The 15332-nt window shown below is 34.1% G+C and overlaps 1 protein-coding gene across 1 annotated transcript; it reads right to left on the reverse strand.

Moving 5' to 3' along the window:
• Window positions 1-13149: 13149 nt before the first annotated feature.
• Window positions 13150-14632, reverse strand: LOC134258285 (uncharacterized). Its single transcript, XM_062740812.1, has 2 exons — window positions 14234-14632; window positions 13150-14105 (listed from the first exon to the last, which is right to left on the reverse strand). The coding sequence occupies exons 1-2, from the start codon at window positions 14630-14632 to the stop codon at window positions 13197-13199; spliced, it is 1308 nt and encodes a 435-aa protein (XP_062596796.1). The 3' UTR covers window positions 13150-13196.
• Window positions 14633-15332: the final 700 nt, after the last annotated feature.

The raw sequence follows: 15332 nt of genomic DNA on the forward strand, positions 1-15332 counted from the left end.
GGGATCAACCTTTCAATGAACATTCAATAAACATTTTCGATAGTAAAAGTTATGTCTGGAAAAAGCCCCCCCCCCCTCTGTTGCTACGTGCCTGAATCAAGCTATTTCATATAATCCCGTGCTAACCTGAATGGGTTGGAGTCCATTCTGAAACCGAGTGTGTTCGATAGTGATTGTGTGCTCGATATGTACAATGAGCGGTCAAGTTGAGCATTATATATAACACAGCCGTGGGAGGAGTTTATTTTTAATCCATTCATTTGATTGGCTGAGGTTCTGCTCTAAGTCAGTAAGATCATATGAAGAGAAATCTTCGTCACGAAGAATGGGCTCCGCTTCGCTCCGCCCATTCTTCATGACGAAGATTTCTCTTCATATGATCTTACTATTACTTAGAACATAACCTACTTATTCAGCCAATCAAATGCTTCCATTTCTCTCGAAGAATTGATTCTTCATGGTGAAGAATTCTTCTATTTCTGAAAGATCTTGACAGTTATATGGGTGTGTCTTCATTGGTCTTTGTTCAGCACACAAAAAAGAAACGATTCAAAACCCACGTGCTGTTTACAGTCATGATATTTAAACTTTCTAGGCCTTGCTACATTTTCCCCACTGTAATCTTTTGTCGCCTTTTTGAATATTATTTTTTACACATTTCGGTACATACAGAAAATACAACCATCGTCATGTATATCAGAGACGAACGTTGTCTTTGAAGGCAGATTTAATCACAATTTTCATCAAATTTTTATTTGATATTAGACAGCCATACCCACTCCTGCTGACTAGGGCCTTGTCATCTTAACACAAACATTTTTCAAAAATGTAGATATTACGATTCTTGTTAGATGGGTATCATAGGCGTTGGAACCGGGGGGGGGGGGGGGGGGGAAGGGGGGCTTAGCCCCCCACTTTTCTTGCAAATATATACATAAAATATAGACATTGAAAATTAGGGTTTACTTTTTTTTGTTGGTTTAGCCCCACCCCCCTTTCAATTTGTTTCCGATGCCTATGGTATTCATTAGTTCAGTAACTTTAATATCTTTACCATACCATTTCCCCAGTAAATCAAGGTATTTCATATAATCCCGTGCTAACCTGAATGGGTTGGGAGTACATTCTGAAACCACGTGTGTTCGATATTGTTTGCGTGCTCGATATGTACAACGAGCGGTCAAGTTGAGCCTTATATATGACACAGCCGTGGGAGGAGTTTATTTTTAATCCATTCATTTGATTGGCTGAGGTTCTGTTCTAAGTCAGTAAGATCATATGAAGAGAAATCTTCGTCACGAAGAATGGGCTCCGCTTCGCTCCGCCCATTCTTCGTGACGAAAATTTCTCTTCATATGATCTTACTATTACGGGGAACAGACTATATTCAATATTTTTGACTCTCTTTGACGATTGTTATGAGGAAGAAAATATTATGACATGTTTTTTTGTGAGCACTTTTGCGCTTCCTATATACATATATATATTTTTTACAAGTAAATGCAACATTTAATTATCTTATTTGTGTTACCTAGCACGAAGAAGAACAACCGAGTATAAAAATTTAATCAGGTTAGAACTAAGATGGAGGGTAGATTTCTCTTTTTATTTTAATTAAAAATTCTACTTATATCTAATTAAACGGTGTCTGCAACTATATAGTAAATAAGTTCAACATAAGTACTAAATTTTAAAACCACTGGATTCTATTGACAGCAAAGAAACACTTGGGAAATGCTAAAAACTGACTTGCGTAAAAACAGTTAGGTACCTGGGACCTGCTCTAAACAAGTTTCAGCAACGAGTTATCGTTCATAACAGCGAACTCTAGCGGCATTTGAAAGGCCTAGATAAGGACGGAGGGATCATAAATTCAACTATAAAGTTATTATTTGTAGGACGATAGTGCTCACGGTGCAGACTACAGACTAGTTGAAGACCCATGTCAAGCTACAATATACAGTGTATAAAGGATATTATTATACTTTCATGTTAAATACTAAAATCTGATTGGTTTAGACGCAGTTAACAATCCGTTCGATTACCCTGAGCCTTAACAACACACGTGACAACGGGTAACACAACGGTAATGCCACATGCGTGGAAATTATGCGCGTACGGTTCACCGTAGAATTCTCAAAACGTCAGTTGCGCGTTTGAAAGAACCGGAATTAACTTGACGTCAATAAAAGCTTGCGTCCGATAAAGCTTACTTGAAAACAACAAACGACAGACGATACATGCTTGCGAGCCAGAAATAACGAAGCTTTATATGATAAATGACTCTAATTCGAGTATCAAACTCTGACGCGTCGGTTGACAATGGTTTTCCTTGGGGTGTCAATTTCAAATGTTACCCTCCAAAACAGGCACCATTTATATAATGTAAGAAAGCATTGCTGAAAGTGAATAGATTTGCTGTATAGTCAAAATAAACTGTCTAAAGAATCTGGCAGTAATAAATGAACTGCTAGACCTAATGTTTCTCATGTCAGGAAAATGGTTTATTGGGTGGGAGATTCTGTCTTCACAGTAGCCTGACGGGATACATTGTTAAAATTTACTTCATTGTGGTATGAGTCTTTTTCTTGATTTTAACGATTTTCTTTAAAAATAAAGTTTTACCGAGAAGACTCTCCACGAGTTTGGCCAGTAGAGTAGGAGGGGGGGGGGGGGGGGGGGGGTATTAAAAGCACGGGCCCGTTAAATGTAAAATAATGGTTATTCCAAAAGCGTAATAACCCTTTTGGAAAGGCATAATAACGCCTTTTTAGAAAGGCGTAATAACGCCTTTTGGAAAGGCATAATAACGCCTTTTAGAAAGGCGTAATAACGCCTTTTAAAAAGGCGTTATAACGCCTTTTAAAAAGGTGTAATAACGCCTTTTAAAAAGGTGTAATAACGCCTTTTTAAAAGGCGTAATAACGCCTTTTATTTAGAAAGGCATTATAACGCCTTTTGAATGGAAAGGCGTAAAAACGCCTTTCAGAAACGCGTTATAACGCCTTTTGAATGAAAAGGCGTAATAACGTCTTTTAGAAAGGCGTTATTACGCCTTTTCAAAAGGCGTTATAACGCATTTTGGAATAGAAAGGCGTAATACCGCCTTTTCAAAAGGCGTTATTACTCCTTTTTTCGCGTCATTACGCCTTTTCAAAAGGCGTTATAACGCCTTTTAAAATTTTTTTCTCTTTAGATTGATCCTAATAGGCTTTCGTACAGACAAGAAGTTTTCAAAATCAAATTTAAATTAATTTAGATCTTGAAGCAGGGGGTTTTTTAAAAAAGAAAGTACTATTGATTAAAAAAATACCCTTGAATTTAGGTATATCTTCAGTGTAGTGTTTTCCGCAGCTATGAAAAAAAATTAATCAAATTGAAGTTGTTTATTTTTCACGTATTTTAAAGATAATAATGTTTATTGAAATGACATAACAAACCATTACATAAAAGAGACTTTTAAGATACTTAATGTTCTAAATTGTGTACGACACCTTCATGAGTAATGAAAAGATATACTGTAAATGTATTATATTTAGTGTTTACGATATTTGGCGTAAATCGACTTTTGAATAAGTAAGGGTAGATTTGATTTAGTGCATTTCTTCTTGTTCTTACATACCGTTATATGTATGTGTATATGTGCGAGACATATAGCTTTGAACTTGATTTTGCGGTTGCTTCGTTCAGCCAAAGCCGCTAAGAAGAATACACAGCTAAATATAATACATGTACAGTCTAGAATCAATGGTTTGATGTTTTCAGAAAACAAATGAAAATAAATAACCTAAATGTGGAACAAAAATTCAATTCATAGAGCTTTGTTTTAAAAAGTAAGGTATACACCACTTAATCCTCCTTAAGTTATCATAACATTAAAAAACATTAATCCTTCATAAAAATACTGCCTGAATTTGCATTTTGTTTTGTTTTGTTTATGTGTTCATTTCTAGATCGAAAAGAAAAAAATTCAAGGCAGAGCGAATTAAAAAAAAAAACAAAGCGACACACATATATCTTATTCTATTTAAAATATTGTTATTTTCACATTTTACACTCTACAAGTATCTTATTTCTCTCAATGAAAATGCTAGACAAAGGAAAGAATAATTCATTTTTTAAATGATTTCCATGCAATGCATCTATAGATTTTCATTCCACGTTATTTAATAAAAAATCATTGATTCTTTACGTAATCTGTGAAGAACCCGTAAGCACTATAAATCAATAGATAACTCAAGAGCATATAAATTGCAGGCAATAAATTCAATTTTTGATCAGGAAGAATAAAACACCAGACGTGTAGAAATAACCTGTAGGTTGTGTGGTCAGAATAAACACATTACTGAAACACTAGCTTTCTTTTTGGTAAGTACAAGTAAGTCAAGCTATAGTCAGATAAGTAAACTGCTATTAATTTCCCATTTTCTCTACAGAATTCATTTGATATGAATTAAAATTTTTGATGTTATCGGTTACAAATCTACTCCTCAAACCTTCGTAGGTAAAATATTTTAACTTTTTAATTTATTTTATTTTTATCAAATATAACTTAATTTTTTCAAAAGAATTTGCAAAAAAAGAAAAATGCAAAGAACGATCATCCGGATTTTTACCTTAGGTCTTTAAACAAAGCCAAAATAGTTATAACCATGAAAATTCATTGTCCTCCGCTTTCACTGAAAGTAGAGATATAAAAATTGGGTCTGTCTATCCGTCCGTCTGTCCGTCCCTCTGATTTTTTCTTGTATGTAACACTCGTATCCGCGCGATATCGAAAATCCTTGAGCTTTTTTTCAATTAAATATCTTACAACTTCCTATGGCTTAAGGGAAGCCTATGGCAAGCCCTTTTACTATCTATTCGAAAAATAGAATTTATCTTAAAATTACAGAGATATCTCTCATTTTAGAGAGATATCTCTTAAAAATTGAGATATCTCCAACCTTAAAGAGATATCTCATACTTATTAAGATATCTCTTTGAAAAAAGATATCTCTTTTACTTAGAGAGATATCTCTTTTTATAAGAGAGATATCTCTTCCACCTGAACAGATACCTTTTTCACTTTAAGAGATATCTCTTTCATAAAAAGAGTTATTTCTGAACGTTAAAGAGATTTCTCTTTCTCCTAGAGAGATATCTATTTTACTTTTGGAGATATCTTTCCAAGTTATAGAGATATCTTTAAAAGTAAAAGAGATATCTCTCTTAGTTTATCTTAAGAGGCATAATTCTTAAAGTGAAAAAGATATTTTTCAAAAGTGTCTTAAAGAGATCTATATCTCTCAAGCAAAAGGAGATATAACTTTATTGCAAATATATACTCCCCCAACCCTGTCCTCTTTATCTTGATCAAGAATAAAGAAGGATTTTCCGTTATTCTTGATCAAGATAAAGAGGACAAGGTTGGGGGGTATGACCGGTTGGCGTTGGATGCTCACTCCTCAATGATCCCACCTCTGGATGATCCCACCTCTGATGTTTCCTAGTCCATGTTTGCTCTGCTCCCATTTTACATTGTTTAATGGATTTTGAGTTTGAATACTGTTCGTTATCTCTATATATATTCTTACAGAAAAACAGACTAAAAGACGGACAGAGCACAGACCTCTGAATTTCTATCAATAAACCGTTATATGATTGATTATATATATATAAATACACCAGGTATGCAACAACTTTTTACCCCCCCCCCCCCCCCTCGCCGATTCGGAGCCGATTTTTTGTTTAAAACGAACGTGTCTTACCTTTAAAAGTCTGCAGAACTGTGCCCAAAATTGATTTCCCTAAAATTCTATCGCTTCAAAAATTTCAAATGCATCGAAATATAGACGCAATCAACCATTATTTTCCACTTTTCAAAAAAACTCTACCCATAGCCACCGCCATGCGCTGACGTCACGTAAACGACGGCTCTGCACTGAACAAGTAAGTTCAAGCAATCTCAGTAAATTAAAAACAAATCATTTCCTACCACAATAAAAATTAACAAAACTATGACCTTTGAATTTTTTTTTGTTTTAGACTTGTTTTGATAAATGTTAATACAGTAGAAAAATAATTGCTTTCAATTTGGTGTGATTTATTCAGCGATGGAATTTAAGGAAAATCAATTCTGGGCACAGTTCTGCACACAAAAGCTTAGACACTTTCGTTTTCTTTTTACAAAAATTCGGCTCGGAATCGGCGAGGGGGGTGAAAAGTCGTTGCATACGTGGTGTATTCATATATAGAGGGGGGTATATATATCACTCTAATCAAGCATATAACAGCTTATTGATAGAAATTCAGAGGCCTGTGGACAGACAGACCCAATTTATATCCCCCACTTTCAGTGAAAGCGAAGGACAAAAATTGGACGACAGTGGAATTCTATCGTATGTTAAATTAAGCACAAGTATTTGTGAGTCTAGCAAAGAGTATGTATTTATAGAAAAAAATCAATGAAGGCCTACAAAACACACTCTTTTATTATTTTGTAAGAATAAGCAAATGTTTTCATGTTTTTTTTTTCTCCAGAACCAGGAGTTATCGATATGGACGAATACATCCGTGCCCAAGTATTGATACGATGTGATATTTGTAAGATAGAACAAGTTAAAACTCACTGTAATACATGTTTTATCGAACTGTGTAGTACCTGTGTTGGGGTGCACGTAGATTCTTACGAATCTGTGAAAAACACGAGATTGTAAAATTTACAAATCGAAAGGCAATTCCATTTTATCCTTAATGTTCCCTTCATGAGAACCTGCAATGTGAAATGTACTGTAATCAATGTAACATTCCTGTCTGCACTACTTGTATTACATCTGAACATCATTCAGGTCATACATTCTTGAAAATTTAAGAAAGTCTAGATGAAATGAAAAAAAAAATCTCGAGAGACCAAAAAGAATTAAATGATGAAATATTTCCAATCTACAAACAAATCGCAGCTGATGTAGAAAACACCATAAAGCAGCTAGAAAAGGAATATGGTGATATTTTAATAGCTGTTACAAAACATGCAGAAAACTGGCACCGAAAAAATGATCAAGTTGTCGAAAAACAGCGAGCCGAACTTGACGAATTAAAAAAAAACAACAAAAAGATCGTCTACAGAAACATCTGGAGGAAATTAACAAAACTATTTTTGAGATATTTGATGAAGTCAACTCAACTGATGTTGATAGAGACTCCCAGGTCATTTCAAAACTGTTAGGTGTTATTATTAATGTATCTAAATATAGAAAACTTCCATCAAAAATTGTGCCTGTAATACCAACATTCACTCCAAAGGTAATCCAATGGACAGAATTCTGTAGCCTATTTGGAAATTTATCACGTGGTGAATTGATATCGGAGGAACAAGGTTACAGAATCAAGGAAACAAACATTTCATTAGAAGCTAGATCATCTCCAGTTCAACAGCTGCTTGATCAACCAGAATTCATCGCTTCTAATCTGGCAACTATCTAGAAACAAAAGCTTATCTCTGTTGTTCAGCTTGCATAAAGAATTTAAGACCATCAAATATATGAATTAAGTTAAACATACTTGTAGAGCATAATTTGAATTTTTATGAGACATGATTATATACGAATAATAGTAAGTCGTACAATACACATTTTAACAAGCCTTTACATGTTCATCATATTGTATTTCTCGATAAAATGTGGCAAAAAGTAATATTATTTTACATGTAAACAATGTAAAGAATTGTAAAGTCATACATATTAAAAGTTAACGTATGATCAAAATTTTTCTTTACATTATCTTTAAAAAAATCAAATTAAGCTAAAATTCCATGACAACACTGAGCTTGGTTGTTAGATTACCATTTAACGTCTTTTTCAAGTAAAATATCCAAATATGAAACAGTTGTGTCAGGTTATGTGGTATCTTTTATCTCAAGCTCACCAGGATATATCGTACCGACATGAAAATGGAAATTACCATTGTTAATTAACAATACGTCGCAGGCACGTAGCATCGTTTTTGACCGTGGGGGGGGGCAACCAGAGAAAAAATTTTTTTTTACTCCTGTTTACAAGTTGACAAGCAAAAAAAAAAAAGGAAATTGCCCAGACTCGAAAATCCTATTTCGTCTGTGTGTGTGTGTGTGTGTGTGGGGGGGGGGGGGGGTAGTGGCCAACTTCCTTTCACTTCCAATTTTTTTGGCACACAATACTACATTTCCTTGATATCACTACAATGTGATAAAAAGTGTGGGGGCCCATCAACCTTTCAATGGACATTTTCAATAGTAAAGGTAATGTTGGTGAAAAAAGTAGGGGGCCCCCCCCCCCCCCCCCCCCCCCCCGCCCCACCCTCTGTTGTTACGTGCCTGCGTCGTTGATATATCTAAATGTCGAGTTAAAGGCCACCGCAAGTATTTTCTTCTTTTTACGCATAAGATTTTGCACCTAGTCTACTTCGCATGGATACAAAAATAGGTTTGCTTATAGCGGGGCGCAATTCCTTCCCATGGGAATTCCAATAGAATGTTCGGAAAACCTGGTCTAAAAAAACAACATATTAGATATTGTCAATCAGAAACTCAAGGATCTTTTCGGGGGCGACTTCAGAGTACTTATGTCTACAATCAGAACGTTTTTAACAAAATATTTTGCAAATGACTAATGACAAGGTTAGTAAATTTACGAGTTCCATTTTTATTGAAAAAGCTGCTGTCAATGATGTTCTTGTTAACAAATATGTATCTGAATAGATAAACATATATATCAAACAATTGTACGTTTGAAAATTAACTTTTATTTTCAAAAATGCTGATCAAATCGTCTTCCAATAATAGAACATAAGAGTCTACAAGTAAAGTAATCATTCTGAAAATAGCATTTGGCAGATCATTTCATGGGGTAGTGTTTTTCGCTCAAGAAAAAAAGAAACGTACTGTAGATTCCTAAATATACGCGTCGAATTTATTATCGCGTAATTTCGCGAAAGGAACCACACGTGAAATAAGATTACTCGCTTTTATTTTTATATAGCTGAAATCTATATAAAATCTCTTGATCAACCGTCCATTCGCGAATTATTATTCTCGCAATTTGCCATTGAAGAGCCCATTCGCGATAATAAGTACTCGCGAAAAATAAGGAATTTACATTATGCGACTTGTTGTGGAAAGTGCATAATCGACTGTAAGATATGTTACATCTCAATAAATCTTCATTCAAAACACAATTGTGTCTCAATCTGGTATGAGTTTCAATCCAGTAACAATCATCAACAGAAAAAAGATGGAGTCAGTGTTGTAAATATTTTTTTATATATAGAAACCTGTAGTAGGAATTATCTTGTGTCAAGAGGTAAAGAGTTCAATTTCCTTATTGCCACAGGAACAAAAGACGATTTATAAATCATCAATCTACTCATAATGATGAAATAATTGTGTGTGTCTTGTTACGTTATTTGATTCGTGTGATCGAATGTTTGGAAATATTTCTTTCAGAAACGCGTGATCGGGTACCATGTAAAAATTGTTATATAATTGAAAGTTATTCTTAGTTTCTTTTAACATTTCTTTTAACAGTTCTTTTAACATTAAGTATAATTTTTCTAGGAATATTGAATAGAACACCCACATCAAGCTTATGTTATGTATTCTGAATAAGGTTTTATAAAAGTAATAGCATTGTTACAACGCAAAAATTATAACAAAGGGGAAACTCACTTTACAAAATTGTTTGAACTATGACAATGAAACCGACTTTACGGCTTTTACAGATATAACTAAATCTTTTTTTTCTATCTCTGGCTTTGTTTCTAACATTTTATTGGATACACTGTACTTACAAAATATTAATGTGACTTTGATTGACATGCCTTTTTATAAATCATTCTTAAATCAATCTTATTAAATATATCTAACAAATAATATTTTTGATTACAAAAGATTGACCGTACATGTAAGTCTTGATATGCAAGTTCAGCTTGTGCACATTGGTTACATATAGCAAATTAGAAGTGTATGTGTGTGTATCGAGCAGGGGCATGGATGAGTTCGGGTATTTACTCCGTATGTTGATCATTATATAACTATGGACAAACAGAAACAATCCATTTTATTATTGGAGAGAGAGAAAGAGAGAGAGAGAGAGAGAGAGAGTTTTCAAAACAGTATTGAATAATAACCGGCTCCCGCTAAATATTTACACCTGCCAGTACAAGTTAATAGATTTTTTTTAGATTCAGTGCATTTGTCATTCAATGAGCAAAAGTATACTGGACAACAAAATCACCCCCTCCTAACAACAACCACCAGTCCCCGCACGCACGTTTCTAATTTGCAACACCAATGATTTGAATATTTAACCGATTTTAGATACATGTAGCTAATAAAATCATAAGATTATAAGATCTGATTTATTTTAAGAATAAGCCTATGTTTATTTTTCCTTTTTTATTTTCTTTTATTGTCCCCCGCTTGAAAAGTGGGGGATATCAATTTGGGTCTGTCCGTCCGTCCGTCCGTCTGTCCGTCCGTCATTCTGTTTGTCTGTAACGCTTTGGTTAGCACACGATATCTCGAGAACCCTTTAAGTTTTCGCAATGAAATTTTGCATAGCTAATTCCTATGGACTAAAAAAGAACCCTATTGATTTTGAGGTCAAAAGGTAAAAGGTCAAGGTCGTAAATTTGCAAATTCTGTCTGTTATAACACTTTCGTTTCCGCGCGATATCTCGAGAATCCCTTGAGCTTTTGCAATGAAATTTTACATAACAACTCCCTGTGGCCTAAGAAAGATCCCTATTGATTATGAGGTCAAAAGGTCAAAGTTCAAGGTCGTAAATTTATACATTCTGTCTGTATGAAACACTATCCTTTCCGGGCGATTTTGAGCTGAAAAAAGTGTAACAACGCAAAATGTAATAATCCAATTGCATTATTACACTTTGCGTTGATTTCGACGCAAAATGTAATAATGCAAAATGCAATAATCCCGGTTTCTTTCGTTGTTATTATATTTTGCGTTGTAACATAGCATTCTTTAATTCGTGTGATATAAGACACGTCAAAATAAAATGAATACATACAATATTACAGGATATAATTATTATAATATTAGCGTGATCATAATTGGAGAAAAGTAAGTGCAGAGAGCATGTTATTTCTTTAAATATAATTGTCATTGTAAATATCTAAAGAACTAAAATTGTACGTTTCTCATGTACTAGAAACAATATTGAGATAACAATTGTCCTTTTCAATATGTCCATTACGTAAGAGTTGGCGCAATAAAGAGCCCTTACTGATCAATCACCCTTAGTGCCAAGTACACGTCTAAATTTAAAGCCCTTCAAAGGCATACGCTGACATCGCTATTTGAGTTAAAATTCTAACATACGATCAATCGAATAATCATTATTAAAAAAAATTGGGTTATATATTAAACATCTTCAATACTATTCAATGAATATACTTAATTTTTTTTCTTAACATCAACTGCAGACCTCATTTCAACATTCAAACTGAGTGCAGAAAGGCTTATTCGTGCAGTTTGTATTTTATGCATATAATTGATAGGTAGACGTGAAATTATACCGTATATACTCGCCTAAAAGTCGATTTTTTGGACTGAAATTTAAGTCTTATAGTCGAATCATAAAGATTTTGGCATTTTTTCTGGAAAGTGAAATGTAGCATTTCGTATATTTTTCCGACGATTACTGAAGAACAAAGCCTAATAGGTATAATCGTTTATGCATTGAAATATTATACATATAGTACAAGTGTTGACTTTTTAATAGTTTTATTTTTATTTTAAGAGTGCATCACTTATTTGTTCAATGATTTAAAATTAGATATCAGCGTTATTTCGAAAAATATTAATAAAAAAAACAATTAAAAACATCAGTGCATTGATTTAAAATGTCAAACGATTCTGGCAAATGTTGTACTGATTTATAAGCGGGTCAATTGTAAATCCCTCCGAATTAACCTAAAAAAAAAATACAACCGACTGACTTATAGCCGGACCGACTTATAGGCTAATATATACGGTACACCAAAAGTATGCACGAGGGTCATTCAAAAAGTTCGTAGACTTTTGTCATAACTTTTTTATTTAACGTCATATTAAAACCAATTTTTTTTTACACATATTGTAACAATGAATTTAAATAATTTGAGCCAAAAAATTGGAAAATATCTTGATAATTATCAAAATTATCAGATTTAAGACAGAAAAAATGGGGTCACGGAGCAGGGTCAAAATTGATCTATTTTCTAATTATACACTTTATAATGTCTAGAGTCATACCTCTAATAAATGGCTCTTAAATGAAATAAAATTGAAATGTTTAAATTTAGAATTGTTCAATTACTTCATATGCTAAAATTAAATGTGATACATCACTTTGTTTAAAAGATATCAATCTTTAAAGGCAGATAGACTTCATGAAAAGAAGCAAAAAATGATGACGTCGAAGGACGTCACGGAGCTAGTAGTACCGATAAAATTTTGTTTTGCATTCGGGAAACCTTTAATAAAAACTCTGAGAATGCTTGATGAACCAGGAAATTGATGCAAAATGTGCTATGCATTTGTTTATTATGGGAATGACCATTGTTTGAGTGTTAGAGACTTGGAATCGGACCACGAACGATCTGCGAAGAAACAAATTATAAAAAAAATCTTGTCAAAGAGTTAGCAACGTCATAAAATGTGATTTGCGATTCACTTTTGCGGAACTTGTGAAAATAAGAGTTACGCGATAAAGAATTTGAAATTTAACTTTCAATTTAAAATATTTTCATTTTACTTCAGGTACTCAAACAATTGTTAGTGAACTAGGTGTAAAGGGCTATAGATTCAAGAATCCAGAAGAAGCAACAAACAGTGGATGAAATGAAAAGGCAGAGTAATTTAAAAAAAAATTTTCGACGTTGTTTTTGACGCCTTAGTGTTGTTAACCATGCTCCGTGGTGACAAAATATGTTACTTTTAAAATTGTCTAACACGAGTTCCATTAAAACAAATGGAATGAAACTTTAAACACTGACAAAATAAATGTTTTTCACATATAAAAGTGTGTTGATCTAAATTTTCGTAAGAATGATATGATGATGGAGGACATTGTCTACGTATTTTTTAATGACCCTCGTACAAGGTATTGGTACAACATACTTCCAGCTTTGTTATGGTTATAAAAAAACAAAAGATATTTATAATCAAATTTACAAATTAGTCGGAATCGCTTGAACTTTGTTTACGGGGTACAAATTGTAATTCTAAGCCATTTTGAACGGACAAGTTACTCAAAGCATGATTTAAAAGAAAACACATTGTAGATTTCTCTATCTCTGGCTGATGGTCGTTATAAATATTTTCCATTCCACCGAAGACCATACCGAGCACTGACACGGTTGACTGACTTGACTTCCGCATGAACACAACAGAGCCACTGTCTCCAGTGCGTGCAAAGTAATCTTCATCAAAACCACCGACAAGGAACACCCCATGTTTAACAGGAATTAAACTGGAATAGCACTCTCGACTCAGAATACGTCCTGTAGTCCATCCTGTCCTTGCTCCTTTCTTATGAACAATCCAATTATCTAAGTCATTTCCCTGATGAACTTCAACATTACATTCTTCGTCATCGTCGTTATGGAAAGTTTTAATGCATTGATCTATCAGGAAATCCTTCACTTCAAACACAGCAAAGTCCTCCCATTCATTCTCAGAGGTGTATACAGATTGACCAACTTCTGATGGTAGATCATTTTTTTGTATTTCCATGAACACTTTTTCGTTTTCATGTGGAATAACGTGACGACATGTTATACCATATAGACCTTTGCTAGTTATTTCTTCCAGGAAAGCCCCTAGTGTTCCGTATTGTATGTTGGAATTCGCATCTTCGCTATTGCTAGATGCGGTATCACTTTTTGCCTTTGTTTCCGAGTCATTTATTAAATGACCTGGGTAAAGTTTATCCCCTTGTCCTATATAAGGAGTGACTTCCACATTTCCTTCTAAAATTTCGAGAGTATGTGACTGAAGAAAGCTTTCTTCAGTATCAAGTGTTTTAAGTTCTTGTTCAATATCATCTTTAGCTTGTGGACACCGGGCGTAGTGGAAAGGTGTTTCCTTTGAATTTCCAGGGCGTCATTTGTCGCCGTCTCCATCGCAATGGCTATCTCGAGCGCAGATTGGTACGTGAGGTTTTTCTCCGAGAGAAGTTTCTTTTGAATGTGTTCGTTTTTCAGTCCACACACAAATCTGTCCCGTAATGTGTCATTAAGGACGTCTTTAAATTCACAAAACTCACTAAGTTTACGTAGAGCTGCAATGTACTCACGAACGCTCTCCCCCTCCTGCTGGTCTCGCTTGTGAAATCTAAATCTTTCTACTATAACCAACGGTCTTGGAGAATAATGTTCCTTCAGCGCTTTCGTAAGTTGCTTGTATGTCCTGGCCTTAGGTAATTCGGATGCTGTTAAGTCTCTTAACAATGCGTATGTTTTGGGGCCCACGAGGCTCAGTAGCGCGGGAACTTTTTTGTTGTCGTCCACTGTGTTTGCTGTGAAGAAATTATCCAGCCTTTTCTCGTACGCTGTCCATGTTTCGATCGCCGGATCGAACACATCGATTCTTCCAATACGTCCAGTGGCCATCCTCGTCGCCAGATATGTTGTGTATTCACTCGAATAAATGAGATTTATAACTCAGCCATGCGGTTACAAACTATTTATTACGGAAGTAACATGAATAACCTCTAAAACCGAAAACTTACAAATCTACAGAATTCCGGATTACTACAGAGAGGTTGCGCATATTGAAATAAAATTTAATATACAGATTTGTCAGATGAATATTTAGGTCCAGTTATGTTTTGGGTACGATCACACAATAATTGACAGAGTTATGCCCTTTTGGACTTGGAAAAATTCCTATTTATGGGGGAGGGGGCATAAGTGTTTTACAAACATCTCTTGTTTATATTGATATAGGATCTAAAAGTCAGTTGTTATACCCCAAATACTTGAATCTTGCTTAAAACCAATACTCAGGCAATGAAGTCAGGATTTTCCGTTATCAGATTTGGGATAGGTAAATTTAATACAAGTAAAATATTGCTTGAAGATAGTTATCCTCAAATGGAAAAAGTATTAACTGATATTTTTTTTTTCGTATTCTTCGTTATTCATTTTAATTTTTGTAAGTATTTATCTTTTTATATACTTTAAAACATGTTTCAAAGTTAGATGCATTTACATTTTCGCATCAATAACAAGAATATTTATCTCAATTTCCAATCAAAACAAATGTTTAATTGTCTTGGGCAAAAAATGATTTTCATAGCTTATTCATGTA

The sequence above is a fragment of the Saccostrea cucullata genome, unplaced genomic scaffold (genome assembly GCF_032062105.1).
Source record: "Saccostrea cucullata isolate Sc308-1 unplaced genomic scaffold, CSIRO_AGI_Scuc_v1 ctg797, whole genome shotgun sequence".
In the NCBI taxonomy this organism is placed as follows: Eukaryota; Metazoa; Mollusca; class Bivalvia; order Ostreida; family Ostreidae; genus Saccostrea; species Saccostrea cuccullata.